General features: G+C 41.6%; 1 protein-coding gene across 1 annotated transcript in view; it reads right to left on the bottom strand.

The window, feature by feature from the left end:
• MYT1 (myelin transcription factor 1) overlaps positions 1-16,250 on the bottom strand; it is an 82,091-nt gene extending 65,841 nt beyond the window's left edge. Inside the window, exons 1-5 of the mRNA XM_078149163.1 lie at positions 16,177-16,250; positions 9,390-9,637; positions 6,510-7,373; positions 3,690-3,824; positions 2,601-2,691 (exon numbers count right to left, since the gene is read on the bottom strand). Of these exons, the coding sequence (XP_078005289.1) occupies positions 2,601-2,691; positions 3,690-3,824; positions 6,510-7,373; positions 9,390-9,637; positions 16,177-16,250 (1,412 nt within the window). The remainder of the gene's footprint in view (positions 1-2,600; positions 2,692-3,689; positions 3,825-6,509; positions 7,374-9,389; positions 9,638-16,176) is intronic.
• Between the last annotated feature and the right edge of the window lie 5,174 nt (positions 16,251-21,424).

The raw sequence follows: 21,424 nt of genomic DNA, 5'->3' as shown, positions 1-21,424 counted from the left end.
TATCCTTCCCAATCCATCCTGTGAAAATAATCCTCCTAATGCACAGGCTGATCTCCTGTTAAAAAAATCTTCAGTGATTCTTTATCATCTATGGGATAAAATACGAAATCCTTGCTCTGGTATTTGAGGCCTTACACATTTGGTCTCACCCCACCTTTCTAGCTTTATTCCACATTACTCCCTTTCATGCACTTTCCATTCCAGACAAACTGGACTGCTAGTTCCTTCCCAAACAGCATTTCCTCCCTAGCCTCCGTGCATTCACAGATTCTATCACCACCTACCAAAGTCCTTCTCTCATTCTAAGGTTTGGCTTTGGGGCCACCTTTGCCACGAAATCTGCCTCAATCATCCTCCTGAAAGTGTTCTCTTCTTCCAGTTTTCTTAGAACATTTAACTGGAATCTTTTTAAATTTTATCATACTCTACCTTTAATTATATTTATCTTTGTAAATGTCATGTCCACCTTAGGGTTAGGCCAAGGCTACTGACTCCTTGAAGACAGAGACTATTTTTCATCTTTATATCCCCAGTGTTGAGCACAGTGCTTTGCACACAGTAGGTTATTATTGTTGAATTGAATTTGTTGCTGAAATCCAAATCTTGCCCACTGGTCTTCAACAAACATTCTTTGGAGTTACTTCTCTCCTTACCCTCTGAGAAAGGGTAGCACCACAGATTGCTACCATATGCCCCACACAGTAGATGCTCTGAGAAAATAGCAAGTCAGCAATGGAATTTACTGTAATTAGAGCATTTGTCTTAAAAAAAGGGAAGGAAAAGGGAAATCTCAGGCTGTGGGCCAGGAGGCCAACATTGCCCTCTGTACAGTTGTTTGCTTTCTTTGGGTATGGAGTTGGTTTGGTTGGTGTCTCTACCCTCCCAAGAGCTTTAAGAATTCTTTGAAAAAGAACACACTCTTATTCTGGTTGTCTGGGTCTGACCCAAAACTGAGCCACGATGGCAAGCCTGCTAGCTTATTGGGTCTAAAGAGGGACCTTTGAGATCATTTAATCAACCTCTTTTTTTAACTGAGGAGGAAACTGAGACCCAGAGAGGTTGAATGACTTGCCTAGTCATTTGTGGCAAAACCAGGAAATGAACCCAGGCCCTCTGACTCCAAACTCAGAGCTACACAATGATGGTGACTTGTCACAGCCTCAACACCCAGGAGAGGGAGACTGGATCATGGAAGGTGGTTCTCTAAATCCATTTTCTAAATGAGCCGGTCAGTGAGATTAGACGATCACCATATGTTACAGTCCAACCAGGGAAAGGGCTCATTATTGACTCCACCAGTGTAGATTCCTTCCTGCCTTCTCTGCTGCTCATCTTCTATAAGGGCTGTGTGTGTGTGTGTGTGTGTGTGTGTGTGTGTGTGTTTGTGTGTGTGTGTGTGAGCATAACTTATTTTTACACACCATTAGCCCTGGGCTCACCAGTAGCCAGAAGGGAAGAAAGACACTGTGGCCTGACTGTCAAAAGATATGAGACTTGGTTTGGTTTTACCATGGCCACCCAGTATAACCTTTCATTAAGATACCTAGCCTTGCAAAGGGTCTTGGTTGGTCCATAAATTAAACAGTGACAGGGGATTCTATAAAGACTTCTAGATAATGGACATTGGATAATGTGAAAACAGAGAGACAGAGAGAGCTATATGCACTTGTTAACATCAGTAGAGTACAAAATAAAGTATTTTAATTTACTAATTCTGGCTTGGAGAGGTTATAGTGTAATTACAACAAGTTTTAAATTTAACTTTATCTGGTTTTTTAGACTGGAGGCTTTCTCAGTAACACTGCTAGACTATAAGTCTTCCATGAACGAAGTGGAAACTAAACTAACTTAACTAAATTCTTATCTTAACTAAATTCTATCTCCACCAGCATCTAGCACAGTGCTCTACACACAGTAGGTACTTAATACATGTTTATTACATGAATGAATGAATGAATGAATGAATGAATGCACAATATAAGGTCCAACTGGTCCAGGTACAAATACTCACGTCATTCATTGAGTGTGATCATCGGTAACACAAGAAATTAATGCACTTGGGTGAGAGTTATGTAGGTGTATTCAATCAGTTTTAAATTATCTTCATCATGAGGAACAGACATGGAGTAGATGATTGAAATCCATATATGACCCAAATTTCGACCTCTTTTTACTTGGACTTCTCAGAAAGAAAATAATTGACTAATTTGAGGTTTCTCTCCCCCCTTAGTTTCCCTTTTATCTTTCAACTAAGAAGAAAAGGACACTCAGTTTCTGTCTTGCAAATAATTTTCTGGCCCCAAATTTCCATCTGTCTTCTGACATCAGTACTGGTCATCCCACATCTCCCCTTTTCCAGTTTTGTCCTCTTCTCTCTCCCTTCCCATCTTGTGTCTCCCTCAGAATCATTGGCAAGCAGGAAAACCAAGCTTGTAGTGAATGAGAATTAAAAATTGTTGGGTTTTCCCAGAGCCCCAGGGACTGACTCTTTCAGGCTATAGGCCAATGGGCTATTGTTACATTAGACACGGTTGTTAGCAGTTTGAAGCCCCCTGAGTTGGTTGGTGGCTCCACCCTCCTATCAGCTTCGTGACAAGTACCTTCTGTGTGTGTTCCGGTTGCTGTTTACGTGACCTTGCCCTGTACAGCCAGGAGTGGGGCATTTCAACACATTCTCATGCATGGCCAAGACTGTAGGAGAGACAGGGAGGGGGAGAAGGGAAGAAGTGAGGCAGAGTTGAAATAAAGAGACAGGTAATCAAATCATTCTACAACCCACATTCTAGGGCTTGAGCAAACAGAAACACTCCTTTAGGGTTTGTCTATAGGAAAGGAAGAGCTATAACCATTCACTCTTAAATCAGATATGGGATCTAGGTCAAGTATCAAGTATGGGGGAAGTGTGTGTGTGTGTGTGTGTGTGTGTGTGTGTGTGTGTGTGTGTGTGTGTGTGTGGTCTGTGCAGAAGGTAGAGGGGGTGAGTGAGCCATCTCCTACTTCTTTTGAATTCTTCCTTTCTATGGCAAAAGGAAAAAGTGCCTGGCATTATTGCTTTTAATCCTTCAGATGGGCTGTGGTTTCCATCTAATTATAATCTGTCTTGTGCAGTGATAACCTTAAACATGAAGAAAATAATTTTTTTCCTAAGACTTTCTTTTTGTATGTTTTGAATTCAAGCTACTCTGAAGGTGACTGTTCTCATCCTCCTAGCACCTTGTCCCCCAAACCCAATTCCTGCAGTTCTGTGTTTATTATAAGCCTGCAAACTTTGGAATGACAGATAAGGCCAATTTGGCCATTATCCAATTATCCCACACACCCAATGATTATGGTTATTTATGTTCAAGAGTATTCTATTTCAGACTCAAGGAGAAATAAACTATAGCCTGTCTTCTACAGCATTGTCCACATGTACCCACTGGCTATCTGCAGGCACATCTGACATGTTGTAATTGTGAGATCAATGACTGATAATGGGGAATGTTTTATGTAGGCAGTCCGTATGCCACTGGATCTGGAGCCTATGGCTAATTGGAGGAACTGGGCAAGTGTCTGACAGCCCAAGGCACCATGAGACCTGGCCTGAAGTGAATTGCTGGTCCTGCTGAATGACAGCAATGCATTGTGAGCTTTGAGGTTTGGACAAATGTCATGGGCCAATGTAAACAGTCACTATGAAGAGTACTCACTCTCTGGAGGAATCCTGTCCTTGTGGGGGCAGCCAGACAGACTACGATGATGAGGGTACAATCCTGTGACATGACCAGTTCCATCACAACCTGGAGTGGGGCATTTGATCTCACGCTTTTCAGCTCTTGAAGCGTCTAGGAAGGAATGTAAGGGGAGAAGACTGGAGTTTCCTCTGACTTAGGAGTTATGGACAGTTGGCCTCAGATAAAGGAAGAATAAGAAATGGAAGGTTACAATACCTAACACTAGTTTGCTGTTCAGAGAAGGAGGAGCTGAGGAATGAGGTCATGGAAGGTGACATAGGGATTTCTTGAGATTAGAACCATACTACCCAAATGTTCAATTAGAATAAAATGTGACTTGGGAAAGTCATTTCTTGTTAACACCAACCATTGGGATAGAAATTGAAAATTTCAGTCAATGATCCAAATATTTCCAGCCAAAGGGCTGGATACACTCACTGACAAGTAGGGCTGGGACCTTGGACATCAGTTAGTTTAACCTCTTTATTAGACAGATGGAGAAATTAAGGGCAAAAGAGTGAAACTGACAGGTTCAAAGTCACTCATTCAGTGAGGAAGAGAACCAAGATTAGAACTTGGATCTCTTGACTCTGTCCAGGGTGCTTAGTATCTTTTACACAAAAGTATCTGGATAGTTGGGGCAGTTAGCTAGTATGTTGGATAGAGTGCTGGGCCTGAAGTTTGGAAGACTCATCTTCCTGAGTTCAAATCCAGCATCAGACACTTACTGGCTGTGTGACCCTGGGCAAGTCACTTAATCATGTTTGCCTTAGTTCCTCATCTGTAAAATGAGTTAGAGAAAGAAATGGCAAACCACTTCACTATCTTTGCCAAGAAAACTCTAAGCGGGATCATGAAGAGTCAGACACAACTTGACAACAATCTAGACAGGTGATTGAATTTTCTTTTTGATCTTTTTTTTGGAAAAATTTTCCCAATAGAAACCCATCTGAAATGGGATGGCACTGGGCCTGGGAACCAGATCAACTCCCTCTGTCAACAGACAGGCCAATGGAGAGGTGGGGAGCATAGTAGTTAAGCAGGTAGATCTTTAGCATGGTACTGTAGGAAGAATGTTGGTCTGGTGTCAGAAGATTTGGGTTTAAATCCTAGTTTTGTTACTTCCTATATGTATGACTTCAGGCAAGTCACTTTATATTTAGGGCCTCAGTTTCCTCATCTGTAAAATGAAGGGTAGGACTAGATCATCTAGTTCCTTTCCAATTCATCTATGAACTTTTGAGATAAACTATGGAAGCCATACACTTCATGAAAGGAAAATAGAAGTTAATTATCTGAGGTCACAAAGACCTGTAAAAATAAGGTTTGGCTGATCTCCTAAGCTGGATGGTGGCTAGACTCTTCCTAACTAACGACTTAGGCCAGAATCAATTTCCTAAAGATAACTTCAGCCTTATATCCCCAGCCTTACTTTACATTATGAAGTGAACTTTTCCACAGCCAAACTGACATACATGAAAAAGGGTCTATCCTCTTCCTCAATCTGTGCCTCTTAAGTACTTGGAGTACTTTCATTCCACTCCTCCCCAACCCCTGGCCAAATGATCAGTCAGGGGAAGTGCTAAGCCAAGACTCTCCTCACTGGAGGTCTTCAAGCAAAGACTACATCATCACTAGTTAGGGATGTCTTTGAGAAATAGTCTTGTTCAAGTATGGGTTGGACTAGGTAATGTTGGAGGTCCCTTCCAACTCTCTGAGTCTGGGACCCTGAAATTTTTAAGGCCATTTATATCTGTCATTCGGATAGAATCTGCAAAAAATCTAATTATTCAAACATTTTTTAAAGTGGTTAGATAAAATCTCAAAACACTCAAGATATTTGGGAGGAAGTATAGGCCCTCAGTGAGAACATAAAGTTTCTTTAGCTAACTGAACATTTGGTTTACAGAGTACTTGACATTGGTTTCTCATTCAATCCTTGAAGAGTCAGTCTCTGCCTAGCCCTCAACTTTCTTCCCGTCAACTGATATCAGCAGAATCTGTAATAGTTTTCATCACCAACTGACTGCACATCAGCCTTAACACCTTCTTGAGGATAGAACCAAGCTGCGTTTATCCTTCAATTCAGCAGTAGCTTTTTTTTTTTTACTGGATTCATGGTAGATCTTCCCACCTTCCACTTTTCTATCACTCACTATGGGCTGCTACCCACCCAATATCAGAGGAAAAGAGGACACCCAAGAAGTCCCATCTTTAAGGCAGCTTAGATTCCATTTCACAGGGCCAGTTGTATGTGGGTAGTAACATTCACATTCTTTTACATTTAAAATCCTTCTTGTAGGAAAGTCAGGGCCTGGCTTAAGAGCAGGGGAACTGAGTTAGGAAAGCAGCCTAGAAATTGAGCTGGCACCTGGCTAACCTAGAAAGCAGCCTCACCTAGAGACAGTATAGATAGAGCCTGGAAAAGCCGGGATGGGTAAAGAGCTGGGACAGGACCCATATAGGAAACAGCCATGAAGAGTAAGGAATGAGGATGGGGAGAAGGGGCTAGGTCAACCGTGGAGAGTTGGGGTGAGGAGGGAGCAGTAATCCAGGCGATAACAGTCGTACCTGGGGGCACAGTGCCCTGGGAAACTGTTCAGTAGTTGACTGAAATGGGGAGCATAGGAAGTGAGGGTAGGCAAGTACCTAGCACATAGTAGGGGCTTGATGAATATTTGCTGATTGGCAGGAGGCTGGATCAAAGCCAGCCGGCAAGCAGAGGCAGGCTTCAGGGTAAGTCTGTAAGAGGCAGCTCGAGGCGGGAGGGACCCAACGGGATATGACCAGCCTTACCTTTGCTGTAGTAATTTTTCCGGACTGTGTCCAGGGGCCGGTTTTGCTTCCCGTCGGTCTGGAGCGGTTTCCCCGCTTCAGATGGCAGCCGGCCGGGCTCCCGGACTACCCGCACTTGCTCTGCCTTTAGCGCGATGGCCTGTTCCAGGAGGCCCAGGTTTCCCCGAGTCATCATGTCGTACATGTCCGACTCGTCGGTCACCTCGGACTTCTGGGAGTGTGCATCGTCGTCTTTGTCGCCGTCAGAGCGCACTTCGACGATGACCGAGTATTCAGGCTGAGGGCTGAGCTGGCTGGGGCAGTGAGGCTTTGGGGGATCCTGGGAGACATGGGGGACTTCTTCGCAGACCACTTCAGGGGGCTTCTCTTCCTCCTCCTCTTCCTCTTCCTCCTCTTCTTCCTCCTCCTCCTCCTCCTCGTCCTCATCCTCATCATCCTCGTCTTCTTCCTCATCTTCTTCTTCCTCTTCGGTGGCCTGTGCCCCAGTCTGGGCTTTGCGGGAGTCCTGACTGGCCAGGCCTTCTCGGGGCTCCAGACACAGCTCTCCTCCTCTCTCGCCTGTGACCTCAATGACTTCCTCAGCGTCTTCTGTTTGGATGAAGATTTCCTTGTCTCCCTCTTCCCCGGGTGCCCCCTCACGGGCCCCCTCTTGAACCAGGTGGACGATGTTGGCTCCGGACTTTGCAGCTTGCCCCTGGCTCTCAGGCAACTGGCCCTCAATAGCCAGGGTTTCTTCTGCTATTTGTCCCAGGTTTAAGAGAGAAGTGGCAATGATTTCCTGATAGCTGCTGTAATTGGCCTTGGAGGGGCCGGTTGGACCACTGGATGCATTGGGTCTGTAGTGGGACTTGGTAGGGCTCCTTCCTGCACAAAGAGAGACTGTAGATATGAACACTTCCCCTTCCTTCCCAGGAATAAGTGGGAGTTGATCTGATAGTAACAAAAGTACCACTAACAGATGGTTAGCACTTTGTACTTTTCTTGTTTTAATTTGCATTTATTTATTGGTTATACTTGCATTATCTTCCCCTAGTAGTAACCCTGAATTCCAGACACCTCAGTCTTATTTATAGAGAAGAGAGGCAGTTTGTGTTAATGACTTCTAAATCAGGAAGACCTGGGTTCAAGTCTTGCTTTTGGGGTCCCTGGCAATTCTAAATAAAACTACAAATCAATGAGAAGGTGCCTCAGCTTTGGTAAAATAAAAGTTCCTCACCAGGAGCTCTCTCACCCAATTAAATCACAAATTAAGTAACAGAAAAAAAAATTTAAAAATATGATAGACACTTATGACTAGAAAAGGAGGTGGGTAGGACATATTGTGAGAATGAGAGTCAGAAGACTAATAGTCCAAGTATTAAATTGGTAAGGAAGGTTCTGTAACACTGAATGGACCCTCTTGAGGATTTATGAAAGACCTGGATAAGAAATATGCACAGGAGATGCTTGGTAGGACTGTTTTCTGTACTAGTGGTAAGGGTATTCATACTAGTAAAATCTCAACTCCATGAAAGTACCAAAGCTAATAGTATTTATCTTTGTATCTTTCCCCTTCCCAGCAGCCACCCTCAGCACAAGGCCCCTGAAGATACTTGGTGTTTAATGCACATTTATTGAATGATTTTATTTTTGCTTTTTTTGGGGGGGGAGGGAAATGAGGCAATGGGGTTAAGTGACTTGCCCAGGGGTGCAGCTAGGTGGCACAGTGGATAGAGCACTGGCGCTGGAGTCAGGAGGACCTGAGTTCAAATCTGACCTCAGACTAAACACTTGACACTTGCTAGTGTGACCTTGGGCAAATCACTTAACCCCAATTGCCTAAAAAAAAGTTTTTTTAAAAAATGACTTGCCCAGGGTCGCACAGCTAGTAAGTGTAATATGTCTGAGGTCGTATTTGAACTCAGGTCCTCCTGACTCCAACATCGGAGTTCTATCTGCTGTGCCACCTACCTGCCCCAACATTTATTGAATGTTTAATGAATAAATGGTAATTATGCAAACTAACAGAAAAGCCTGAAGAGTTTTCAGAAACAACCAGGCCCCTTAATATCACTTCATTATAAAGTTTCCACCCCGCTTCTCCCTACCACCTTCCAATATCATTCTCTTCTTCTCCCTAACCTCCCAAATTTTCTCCTGCAGCAAAGATGTATTCCTGCAACCTTAACTCAGAGATCAAGGAAAAATTTCACTAAAACAAATACAGGAAAGTGTCTCTTTTGTCTAATTTCCTTTAAATCCAGGCTCATTTCTTTTAGGTTAGGGCTCATATACGCCCATGTTAAAAAATGAAACCAGCATTGCCATGTTAGAATAATTCTTTCTCATAATAAGATATTAAAAATGTACTTTACCCTGTCATGCCTAAATCAAATGTTTGTAAATTGACTCATTTTAAATGCATTATGAGAGTACACTTTTAAAAAAGAGACTTGCAGTGAATCCTTTACTCGTTAAATTACCTTTGTAATTTATGTTTTGTAAGATGTCATTTTTCATATAATTTTTTATTTATACTGAGCTCAAGCCAGTAGGGCATTTACAAGGGGGAGGCTCAGGCAACCCTGGAAGGCACACACCATTGCAGGTGTCTGCCCCGTGTCAATTATTGGCCCTTTCTGGGGGAGCCTCCCAGCATTCCTGAGGACAAGAAACCTCTTGTTTTCAGAAGGGCTGTGTGAGCTCTTGATTTGGGGAGGCTGAGCCAAACTAGTGTCCATGCTCCTTCAAACATGGGACTCCCTTGACATCCTCTCCCCGCCTCCCCCCCCCCGCCCCAAACTAGAACTCATAGGGACTCTAATTCTTCTGCAAAAACACTAAATACCCTTTGTTCAAAATGTGAAAAAGCAAACTTTCTAATCAGAGTTGACAAAGCACCTTCAGCTGGCTCCGGGCTATGAATCTCCTCCTGTTCTATGGGTTCAGGCTCTTCCTCTTCCAAAGTTCCTTCCGATTCATCGGAGACAGAATCCTCCTTCACCTCTGTCTCCTCACTGCCATCACTATCTACATTGTAGCCTTCATCAAGAGCCAGCTTCAGAGGATGAGATTTCCTCTTGGACACCAGGTGCTCCGCCTCAGTGTCTTGAAGCTTTCTTTTCTTCGCTAGAGGACAGCTTTGTAAACTGGAAGGAAGAAAGGACTCAGTTCAGCATGAGGCACAAGGAAGTCTACAGATAGACGGGACCTAGGGAGGTCAACACATCCATTTTCCTGCCCAGGTTGTAGCAGCCAAATCATGCAGACGAGAATTTGTTTTGTTTTTAATACCTCCAAGGTTAGGGGAAGAGGACTGATTGTACACTCCCTTTCAGCCAGTCTTCCTAGAGTTTAAACATTCTCACAATCAGAACAACCCTTTCCTGAATATCACCCCTAATATCTTATGACATTACAAAACCATCTCCTTATTCTATCCTCAGGTTAGGTTAGGATGACTGTGAGGAATACCAGTTGAGACAAACTTCTTTTTTTTTTTTATTCTTCCTACTTTCCTTTCCTTCCCTTCTGTCCTCCAGTTGTTCAACACTGGGCAAGTCACTTAACCTCTGTCTCAGTTTCCTCATCCATAAAATGCGGATACTAATGCTACTTACTTTTTAGGGTTGTTGTGTGGATAATGCTTGTAAAGTATTTTGTAAACCTAAAATAAATGCTAGCTAATATGTTGCATTCATTGTTTGTACTCACCTTAATCTTGTGACTTTGATAAACCTTACAAAAATGATGATTGGATATAATCTCTTTCATGGCAACAGTTTTTTCATTTTTATCTTATTCCTAGTACTTTCAAGACATAGTGCCTGGCACATATTAGTTACTTAATAAATGCTTGTTGAATAAAGAATGAATGAATGAATGATGTAATGATTATCTGAAAAATTATCACAAAATGAGCCACATTCTAGTTGTGGAAAGAAAATTCAACCCAGTCTACGCTTCTCAAAATGCAGAAAATGGGAGAGGTGCCATGGGAGAGGTACTGCAGTAGGGTAAATGTTGCAAAGGGCAGATGTTCTCCCAAAATGTAATATTACTGATAATAATTGCCTTTTGTGAGGGGCTTTAAGGTTTGTAGAGCTGTACCTGAACCCATTTGAGCCTCTGAACAGTCCTATCAGGTAAGGTCTACACATATGAATGCCATCCTGTTATACATATACATTAGAAAACTGAGGCTCAGGGAATTTAAGTGACTTGCCCATTTTCACATAGTTAGTGTCAGAAGTAGGACATGAACATGGGATCCTCCTGATTCTAAGTCCAGCTCTCCTTCTACTGGGCCACACCACCTCCCCAATGGAAGCAAAAGTTGAGTCCTTCAAACTACAGGCCAATGAATCCAACGATGACAACTGGCAAAATTCTAGAATGGTGATTAATTGGATGCTTCATGGGCCCTTAGGAAAAGGTGATCACTATGCACCAGCATGAATTCATTAAGACACAGTTATACCTCATCCACTTCCTTTACCTTTTGGCAGGATCACTAGACTGTCACTAGGATGCTGTAGATATAATGTACTCGAATTCCAACAAGGCATTTAGCACAGTCTCTCTTACAACATCCTCATGGTCAAGATGGAGAGTTGTGGACTGCATGATGATAAAGTTAGGAGGATTTGGGCCTCCTTGAATGGCTGGCTCCAATGAGTTGTATTTAATGGATTAAGGTCAGTCTAGAATGGGGCATCTCTGGTGGAGTGCTCTAGTGACCCGTCACTGGCCCTATTGTATTCTAAATTTTTATGAATGATTTGGATAATGGTATAGATGACAGCCATTATGTTCATGGATTACACGAAACTAAGAGACACAGATGCTGCATGGCACAGTTAGAATCTAGAAAGATCTCAACAGGCTAGAACAAAGGGCCAAAGCAAATAAGGTAAAATCTAATTGGGATAAAGGTTAAGTCCTGTTCCTAGATTTAAAAAAAGTCAATTGTTCAAGTACAGGAAAGAAAAGATATAGTTAGGAAAAGTTAATGTGAGGAAGACCTGGGGATTTTAGTAACCTAAAGTATGATGTGAGTTAATGATGTTACTTGGTAGTTTTTAAGCTAGTGTGATCTTGGGCATCATTAACAGAAGCATAGCATTCAGAAGCAGAGAAGCTGTAATCCTGCAAACTCTGACCTGGTCAGACTGAGTGCTGCTAGAATGGGAGCAGGGGGAGCAGCGGAGGCTCTCCCCTTCTAACAATGGGGGGTCCTGTTTCTAGGAGATGACGATCTGGAGGCTGTGCTCTCCATGCCTTGTGCATTGTGGTTCTCTACTACCTCTTGCCCCTATTGGTGTTGAGAGAGGGGGAGGAGAGGTAGGCATTTGGAGAGGGCAAGAGTGATGTTGAAGGCCAGTGAAGAGAGTGGGTAGGAATGGGCTCTCCCTGTGCCATGGCTCCCAGGAGACAGTGGGCATGCTCTAAGGACCACATTCTTTCTGGGCTGTGCTTATTCCACTGACCAGCTTGTGCTTGGGGGTTCCCAGGATGGTGAAGTGCACTGTCTCCTTGGACAGTATCACCGGTCAAGAGAAAACTGCATCTTTTCACCACAGTTCCCTGGGGCTCTTTTAGAGCCTGCTCTTTCCAGCAGAAATGAGGTCCCATAGAAACATAATCTCCCTCTGGAGCAGTCCAGGATCTATTCCTGGAGGGAGCAGATGATTAAATATCATCCTCAGTGGGCAGCTTATGGAAGCATTTCATCATCTCTGGAGTAGCCTGGTCCCTGTTTGTGGAAGGTCAGGAATCTGAGGGCCCTGTTCTTTCCTCAGGGTGGGTGGATGGAGGGTATACTGGAGATGGGGAATCCTGTGGTTATTCCTCTGGTCAAATCACATGGCATTATTGCCTCTAGTGCTGGGTGTCAGGTTTTTTTTTTTTTTGCTTTTAGGCAATTGGGGTTAAGTGACTTGCCCAGGGTCACACAGCTAATAAGTGTCAAGTGTTTGGTCTGAGGCTGGATTTGAACTCAGGTCATCCTGACTTCAGGGATGGTGCTCTATCCACTGTGCCACCTAGCTGCCTCTGGGTGTCACATTTTAAGAAAGACATTGGCAAGCCAGAGCACAAGACTTGAAAGGACTCCATGTCATTCTCTCTAAGACAGTGTAGTGGAAAGATCCTTAGATTAGCATTTGGCAGACCTGGGTTTGAATCCTGGGCCCTGGCTCTTGTTAGCTGAGTGACCTTCATCATCTGTAAAATGAGGACCAGATGATCTCTAAGGTTCTTTCCTTCCTGATCGGAATCCTATGTTTTTTATAAAATCATGGCTCTAAACTTCTATGGCCTATTTAAATTTGTGCAACATTGATCAGCCGCAGATACCAGGAGCCGCAAAATTCTCCATGCCACTTCTAGCGCAGATTCTGGTAAGGGCTGGATTTTTTCTAAACCATTGAATGCATCTTGGAGCAAGTAGATCAAGGGACATACCTTCAAAGCCTAAAACAGCTTAGTTCTTGAACCTAGTTACAGATGTATCTCCTTCCTGATCCAGCAGGGAAGAAAAAGCATACCCAGATGAGAACCATCTGGCCTTTTCCTTCCTCTCTGCAAATCTTTCACTTCCCAGCAAAGGTGTCTTACCTTCTGTGCCTTGAATACTTTCCACGGATGTGCCCTGAACCATTGCATCCTGGTGTGGGGCAGCTTGAGGAGGAAACAAACAACAATATAAACTTGGGGGTGACTTTGAGGCTTGGTTTTAATTAGAATGAAGAAGAATCTGCATTTAAGGAACAACCCCCCACCCTCCAAAAATCTATATGGTAGAAAATAATTTCATTTAAGTCATTCTCATCCCTTTGCATTCCAACTAGGAAAGAAGGGTAGAACTGCTGCTTGCAGTTTGCTAAAAATTAATGAAATGACTCACCCCATTTAATTAAATGAATGGTTCATTATAGTTTTATGAGTATGTTTAATTAAAGATCTGTATGTGTAAGACCAAGTCTTTTAAAACCCGTCATCTACTGTATCTTGCTTCCCTTCCCCATGGATACATATTTACAGTTGCAGAAATAGACACGGCCACTTCTTTTTAAATTGTTCATCACACAGAATTTTGCAGTGATTTGTGAGCCACATTTAAGATGCAGTCAATAACAGTCACCCCCTTTTGATGTTGTCTGTACCTCCTGTGAATATCTGCATTTTGCAGAGAGGCCTCCCTAAGGCACACAGTCTGGTAAAATTTTCTACCATCATCACCCAGGACTCTGAAGATGTCATTCGTCTGTAAAATGAGGGGTTTGGAATAGATGGCCTCTGAGTTCCTTTCCACTTTAGATCAATGATCCTATGAAATCAGGGGTAAATACAGCTTGCCCCACTCTGGAATTTCTGCCCTGTATATTCATCCCCTTCCTACTGGAAACTATTGAATAAAAACTCACTGAGGCTACTCAATCCCATGCTAAGGCAGACCTAAAGAACTCAGTTTCTAAGTTTTAGGGATTGCCCCAGATGCATTAAGGCATTGATAACTAGTAGACTCACAGATGCCGACTGAGTACTGTCTACATATGCTTCATTTGCAACCCAGAAAACAGCCAGTAGAAGAAAAAAAGCAGGGATTGTGACTTGAGACTGAATAGAAAAGTGATTGCTTTGAGCTAAGCCAGGGAAGCAAAGCTAACAAATGCTCTTCTTTTAAGTTCTTTATATCACTTCCTGGTTTCCAGGACCAGATGGAAAAGTTAGTGAAGATGCAGTTGGGACAGCAGTGACTGGGGTCTTGGTTTCCCTATAGATTTGGCTTCTTGCAGCTGGGGCTGGGGGCTAAAGGCTGCATTCTGGCCATTAGCCTCGTGGCCTTGAGGCTGCAGGTTTCCCACCCTGGTTAAGTTGAGAATCTGAGGTTTGTATTTTTTGATGTAATCTGTCCTCCTCCAAACCCCCCATCAATGGGCAAACTTTGATTGAATCACTGCAGAAAGCTCTTCACCTCCTTTCTCACTGGAAATGTTTTGACCTGGAGAAATTCAGCTTGTCCTGACACGGTGCTTCTTCCCTTAGGTGTTGATTGTGCGGCAAGAAGCTATTCCCTGGCAGCCATACTGATTAAGGCTTCCAAGAATTGCCAGGTAGTAGTTCCAGGAAGCCCATTGCAAAGGATGAAGTTTAAACATTAGTGCCTCAGGTTCTTTTAAGGCCAACAAAACTTATTCAAGAAGATTGCCTGGACTTCTCCTAGCTCTGAGGAATAATCTGCCGGGTATTCAAGTCTAAAGGTGGACAACACTCACACTTTTTCATTTGAAGCATTTAGGCTTTGTATGTTTTAGGGCAGGGGTGGGGAACCTGTGGCCTAGAGACCACACATGGCCCTCTAGGTCCTCGGGTGTGGCCTTTTGACTGAGTCCAATTTTTATAGAACAAATCCTTTTATTAGGGGGATTTCTTCTATGAGGTTTGGATTCAGTCAAAGGGCCAGCCTTGAAGACCTAGAGGGCCATATGTGGCCTCAAGGCTGCAGGTTCCTCACCCCTGTTTTAGGGTTTAGGAAGGAAGCAAACATTTATTACACACCAGTGCCAGGTACTGCACTAACTTTTTTTTTTTTAACAAATATATCTCATTTGAACTGGAAATAGTGTTACCAGGACATCAGTGAAATATTCCCTATCTTAGCATGTGCCATTAAGAGTCAAGAATTTGGTATTTAAAATTAATAGTACACTGAGGAAATGAAGTATATAATATAATTTAATACGAAATGAAGTATATAATAATATAAATATAATTTGAAGCTAAAGTATAATATCCTTATAAAGAAGAGCATTATAACTGAAAGTCTTGTGAATGGAGTACATGTTAAGTTTTATGTAGATGTAGATATTATATATCTATCTAATAGGTTTCTACTGTAATGATCTGCTTCCTTTGTAATTTGTAGTCCTAAAAAATAAAGGCCATCCTTAAACTTATATATATATATATATATATATATATATATATATATATATATATATATATATATATATATATACATATATATATATATATATATATATATATACATATATATATATATAATGTGCATATATATGTATATATATGTATGTATGCATTTGATCCTCAGAACAACTCTAGTAGGTAGATGCCATTATATTGACCAATTTACAGTTGGGAGAACTGAGGCAGACAGAGGTGAAATGACTTGCTTAGGGTCACACAGCTAGTAAATATCTGAGGCTGGATTTGAACTCAGATCTTCCTCACTCTAGGTCCAGAGCTCTAGACACTGCACCACCTAGTATCATACAATTACTGTTATGTTTTAACCTGGACTTGCTATGACTTCATTAGTATAGAGAATTCCTGGTGAGGAAACTCTTTCTGCAAATTTAGGTTGTCCCTTTCTTAGTAATTTATAATGTTAAAGAGTTGTCTAGAATACTTTGTGGTGAAATGACTTGCTTAGGGTCACAAAGCCAGGGTATATTAGAGATGGAGACTTGAATCCAGGTTTTCCTGATGAGCTACCCCTATAGCCCCTATGTCAGTGGTGTCAAACTCAAATATAAAAGGGGGCCACTAAACCACACATAAGGATCACTACAGGCTGCATGTTGACTTAGAAAACCACATATTAACATTATCTATATTGTATTGTATTTTATTTATTTTGTTAAATATTTACTGGTTACATTACCAGTTTGGGCTGTTCTCAGGAGGGTTGGTGACCAGGGGCAGTGTATTTGACATATCTGCCCTATAACACGCCATCACAATTCTACTACAACTGCTAGTTGATACTTATATGACACTTTAGAGTTTACAAAGAGCTTGCCTCACAGGTTGACTGAGCTCAGCTCAGCTCTCTTGAGTGGCCAATAGCATCAATAGAATTAAATAACAATTATCGACCTTGATACGATGCTTTAAAGTTTGCAAAGCACTTTATAACATATTGTTTCAAGTGAGTCAGTAACTGATATTTATATGCTTTCTTTAAAGTTTGTTGTTGTTCAGTCATTTTCCGTCATGATGGACTCTTCTTAACTCCATTTGGGATTTTCTTGGCAAAGATACTGGAGTGGTTTGCCATTTCCTTCTCCAGCTCATTTTAAAGACGAGGAAACTAAGGTGAATGGAGTAAAGTGACTTGCCCAGGTCACACAGCTAGTAAGTGTCTGAGGCCAGATTTGAACTTAGGAAGATGAATCTTCCTGATTTCAGGCCCACCACCCTATGCACTGCAAAGCACTTTAACCTGTTTTCTCAAGTAAGCCTCATTACAATGCTGACAGGTCTTGAGGCTCAGAGATCAAGCAACAAGCTCAAGGTCACACAGCTTAAAAAGTGTCAGAGGAAGGATTTGAACCCAAGTCTTCTTGATTTCAAATCCAGGATTATACAAGGATCGTCTGCCTTTACAGACAAGATTACATTTACCTAGCTTGTCAGGAAGACACTGAGTCAAACCTACCTATTATTATTTTTTTTTTCCTGGAAGGTCTTTATGTGAGAAATTCACTTTCGTATGAGGAATGCTGTGCTGGGCAGCTCCCACTTCTCCCAAAGTCCTCCAGAGGCAGCAAGCAAGTCTCTTCTTTTTAATGTGCGTAAGTAGAAGAGAACACTCCCCTCTCTCGCCCTCCCTTACCCTTTGTGCAAATAATCTTAAAGCCCATTTCATTTTAATTGGCTGCAGGCATGACTGAAAGAGATTGCTGTGTTCGACTGCTCCAGACACACTTTCACTGACAGCATCACAGAGAAGTGGGGCAGTGTTTGTGGTAGCAAAGGCCTGGGAACAAAAATGGGGAGTTTATCTGGGGAGAACAAGGAGCGCTCTGATGAGCCCCTTACCGGCCTTGGTACTCTTTTCACATCCTTACACGGTGACCCCTCCCTCCCGCGAGAAATTCGCCTATGAGATGGCATTAACACCTAACTTAAGTTGTTCATTTTCATTTTGGCAGAAGCTTCACCGTGTTGCATTTTTGATTTTTTCCAACCAGAACAGAAGGAATGATTCTGAATCAAGTTCTCTCTGTCCTGTTCCCCTCCCCCCAAGCCCGTCTTTGCTCTAATCGCTATGCTACAAATTGCTCCCTTTCTTTCATTCTCTCAAGAACTAGCTTTGAGACTTTTTACAAAAAGCTTCTTGTTCTAGTGCAGGCAATGCCGAGGTTCCAATTAGTCAATTAATCGTCCAGTTAATCAGGCAATTAGGTGACAGCTGCAATGATGGCTTTGTGGAACGCTGCATGCTGCCCCTGAAATATGTCACCTGCTTCAATTACCCATGTGTTCAGCCATAAAATGGAGGCATCAGGAAGGTCCAGAGTTTCCTAAAGCCAGCTTCAAAGAGCAATTACAGATAGAATGTGGACAAGCCCAAATCTCAAGGAACTAAGCCCGTTTAGGATGGCACACTAGGATAAGGGACACTTTCTTAGAGGGGAAACTGGAAGCAGTTACTTTGACCATCAGTGCAGGTCCCTGTCGTCTAGCTCATGCTCCACAAGTCTAGTGTCTCTGAATGTTAAATGGAATCATGACAAGGCAGAAGCATCATTGTCCTTTAAGGGATGAATTGTTAGACTGCTTGGATTGTGCCAGTAGTATATAAATACTGAACTGAATATACAAAATTAGGAAGTGAATATGGCCATGAGATATCAAGGGCTCCATTCTTGGAAAACCACTCACTATTGACTCCCAACATTTGTGGGCTGTGTACAGTTTTATGAAATGCCATCTTTGCAGACAAGGCCAAAAGTCTTTTCCTCTTAACTAGGTAGGAAGCTATCTCATAGCTGATCCCAGCACTGAGCCTCTGGCTTGGGAAAATGAGGCACCCATGTGTCTCCCTTCTCTCCTGTGTATGTATTTCCAGCTGAAGGCCAGAGATTGTAGTCAGATAATTCTTTTCTTCCAGTAGAATTGTGGCATAATTACTTCAACAGTAGAGTTGGAGTCAGGAAGACTTGGATCCAAATCCAAATGAGGGGCTGTGTGATCCTGAGCAAGTCACCTAACCTTTCAAGACTCAGTTTCCTAATCTGTAAAAAAAAACTGTAGTACTTATTTCACAGGATTGTTGAGAGGACCAGATAAGACAGTATATGCAAATTTGGCTTTAAGATACAATATAAACAACAGTTATTGCTATCATTTGCTACCAAAAATTGTTTCCTTTACCATGGGAGAGGGCAAGAGCTGGAGACAGAAACCACCTCCCTGACCTCAACTCTCCACCTCCAATATTTAATATCAGAGTTGAAGGAAAAATGTGGGGAAAACCACAAAATTAAAGTGCTAAAGAAGCAGTGGAGTTGAACAGAATCCCATAAGCCAGTGTAATCATATTTGCCTCTGAATATAATTCGTTTATGCTTTAGGGGTAAAAATATGGTTTGATGATATAACCATAAATTTGTCTCATCACATATCCTATTCTTTCTCTCTCTCTCTCTCTCTCTCTCTCTCTCTCTCTCTCTCTCTCTCTCTCTCATTTAATCATTTAAATATAACTTACATTTATATGGTGCTTTAAGGTTTGAAAGGCCCTCTACATCTATTATGTAATTTAATCCTCAAAATAGCCCTTTCCTCCATTTCATGAAAATTTAATAAAAAAAAAAAACAACCTCTTCCCCCAAATGATTCCTCCTGGCGTTTTTTTTTCTGCTTTAAAATAGCAACCACAGCTGCCTATGGGGGCTTCCTGAGGGTTCTAAGAACATTCATCAGTTTCACAGTGGGAGTCAAAATGATCTAGTCCAGAATATAGTGTATAGTTTAAAATCCTTCCTTTTCACTATAACTTGGTTCTTCTATTTAGAGAATACATATTCTCTAATAAAAGAATAAAGATAGTGTCTGCCTCTCCAATAAACAGTACTTCTCAGGAACCTGAAAATTTTTTGTAAGAAAGGAGAATTTGTAGGAAACTGAGGTATCAGTTATCCTTGCCCCTGATTTCTGTACAACGTTGAGTAAGTCACTGTTCTTTAGTAAATACATAGATACAAGACTTTCAGAGTTTAGGGAAAAGTTGCCAAGAATGGTGGAGGTCAAAGACCCAAGTACTTATATAGTCCTGCCCCATTTCATTATGAAGTAAAAAGTGGGGTAGAGTGGGATTGTGTGTGTAAATACAGTATGTCATTGATTATAATTTTGTCTTTAGTTATGATGACCTGAGCTTTGCTGTCAACACATATATCATCATTGGATATTATGAATGAAGTTATACCCACGGTATAGTGGATACTAGGATTAGAATGGGAAGGGACCTTAGAGATCACCTTGCTCAATCTTTTCATTTTACATTTGAGGAAACTGAGTCACAGAAAAGTGATGTCATTTGCTCAAGATGATGTAAGTAGTAAGTAGCTGAGTCAGAATTTAAACCCAGATCCTTTCACTTCAAATTCAATGCTAGTTACATTATATATGGATACTTGTGATAGATTTTTTTTAACATGTGATACTCTTCTTTTATAAGTGCTCAAATACTTATGTATCTGTGATCTCACTGATTTAGAAAGTCTCTCCCACAATACAGATTACATCTCATCCACGCCTGCTCATCCTGTATGATTCTTGTCCATGTTCTTTACCATAAGGGTCCACGTAATGTTCTGGAGACCTCTTTGCTTCCTTCTTTTATGTAGTTTTTTAAGGCTTTAAAATAAAACAAGCATTTTGTAAAAATTATTTTTATTTCTATTCTTTTAAAACCTGAGAAAATTGTTTGACTCTCAGGGACTTTCCCACTGGCCAGGTTTTCCTGGCTTCAAGGCCAGCTCTCTAGCCACCAAGCTGCATTGCTTCTCAAGAAAGGTACAGGATAATAAGAGAAGAAAACAGAGAATAACAAATTAAAGAAAAAAAACTCACACCTATCAAATTGGCAAAGATGAGGAAAAAAAGGAAAATGACAATTGCTGGCGTATCTCTGAGAGTGTAGGAGCCCTAATGCTATTGGTAGAGGTATGAATTGGTCCATACATTCTGGAAAGCAGTTTGGAACTAGACCCAAAAGTAACTAAACCTATGCATTCCTTGTGACTCAATGATACCTCTACTAGGTATGATATCCCCAAAGGGTCAAAGATATATGGAAAGGACCCATATATACAAAAATATATATTAGCAAGTTGTCTGTTGTGGTAAAGACTCTCAAGATTCCAACTCATAACTGAACAAAACTCTGTTCTACCACATCCCTATGAAGTGACCAACTAGCTTCTTCTTTAAGACTTGCAGTGATGGAAAGAACCCATTCCACTTCTGGGTAGCTCTAATTTTTTACAAAGTTTTTCATTAAATCAAGCTAAAATTAGCCTTTCTGCAATTTCTATTTACTGCTCCTAATTCTGGGGATGAGTGAAATAAATTTAATCTGCTTCAAATATGGAATCCCTCCAAGACTTCTCTTCTCCAGGCTATATAGTCTCACTTCCTTCAACTGATCTTTGTATGGCATGAATTTCAGTCCTCTTGGTTATCCATTCTGGGTATGTTACAGTTTGCCAATACTAAACAGAATTCTTCAGAGCCGGTCTGACCAAAGTAGAATTGAGGGGGAAACATGGGATTTATTTATTAGGATAAGGATTTATAAGATCTTAGGATGAGGTTTAAGTATGTGTAAGAATTACTGACTTTAAGGGATAGCATCAACAGTGATGTGGTATATTAATAACTGTATAAGTAACAAAGGAAGTGGAAAACTAACAACCTGTTTTCTTTGTATAAAAGAATCATTAACTTTATCTGTGGGGCCTTGATTTGATTCATAGTTCTGCTTCTCATTATCTGTTTAAGCTTTACAAGTTCCTTAATCTCTCTGGGCCTCAGTTTCTTCATCTATATAATGGGGAAGATGAGTTAGATGATCTCTAAGGCCATCCCCCCCCAGCTCTTTGTCCTATGATTCTATG

Source organism: Phascolarctos cinereus, unplaced genomic scaffold (genome assembly GCF_003287225.1).
Source record: "Phascolarctos cinereus isolate Bilbo 61053 unplaced genomic scaffold, phaCin_HiC Scaffold_2;HRSCAF=192, whole genome shotgun sequence".
NCBI classification, from domain to species: Eukaryota; Metazoa; Chordata; class Mammalia; order Diprotodontia; family Phascolarctidae; genus Phascolarctos; species Phascolarctos cinereus.
This window is presented reverse-complemented; position numbering and strand designations above follow the sequence as displayed.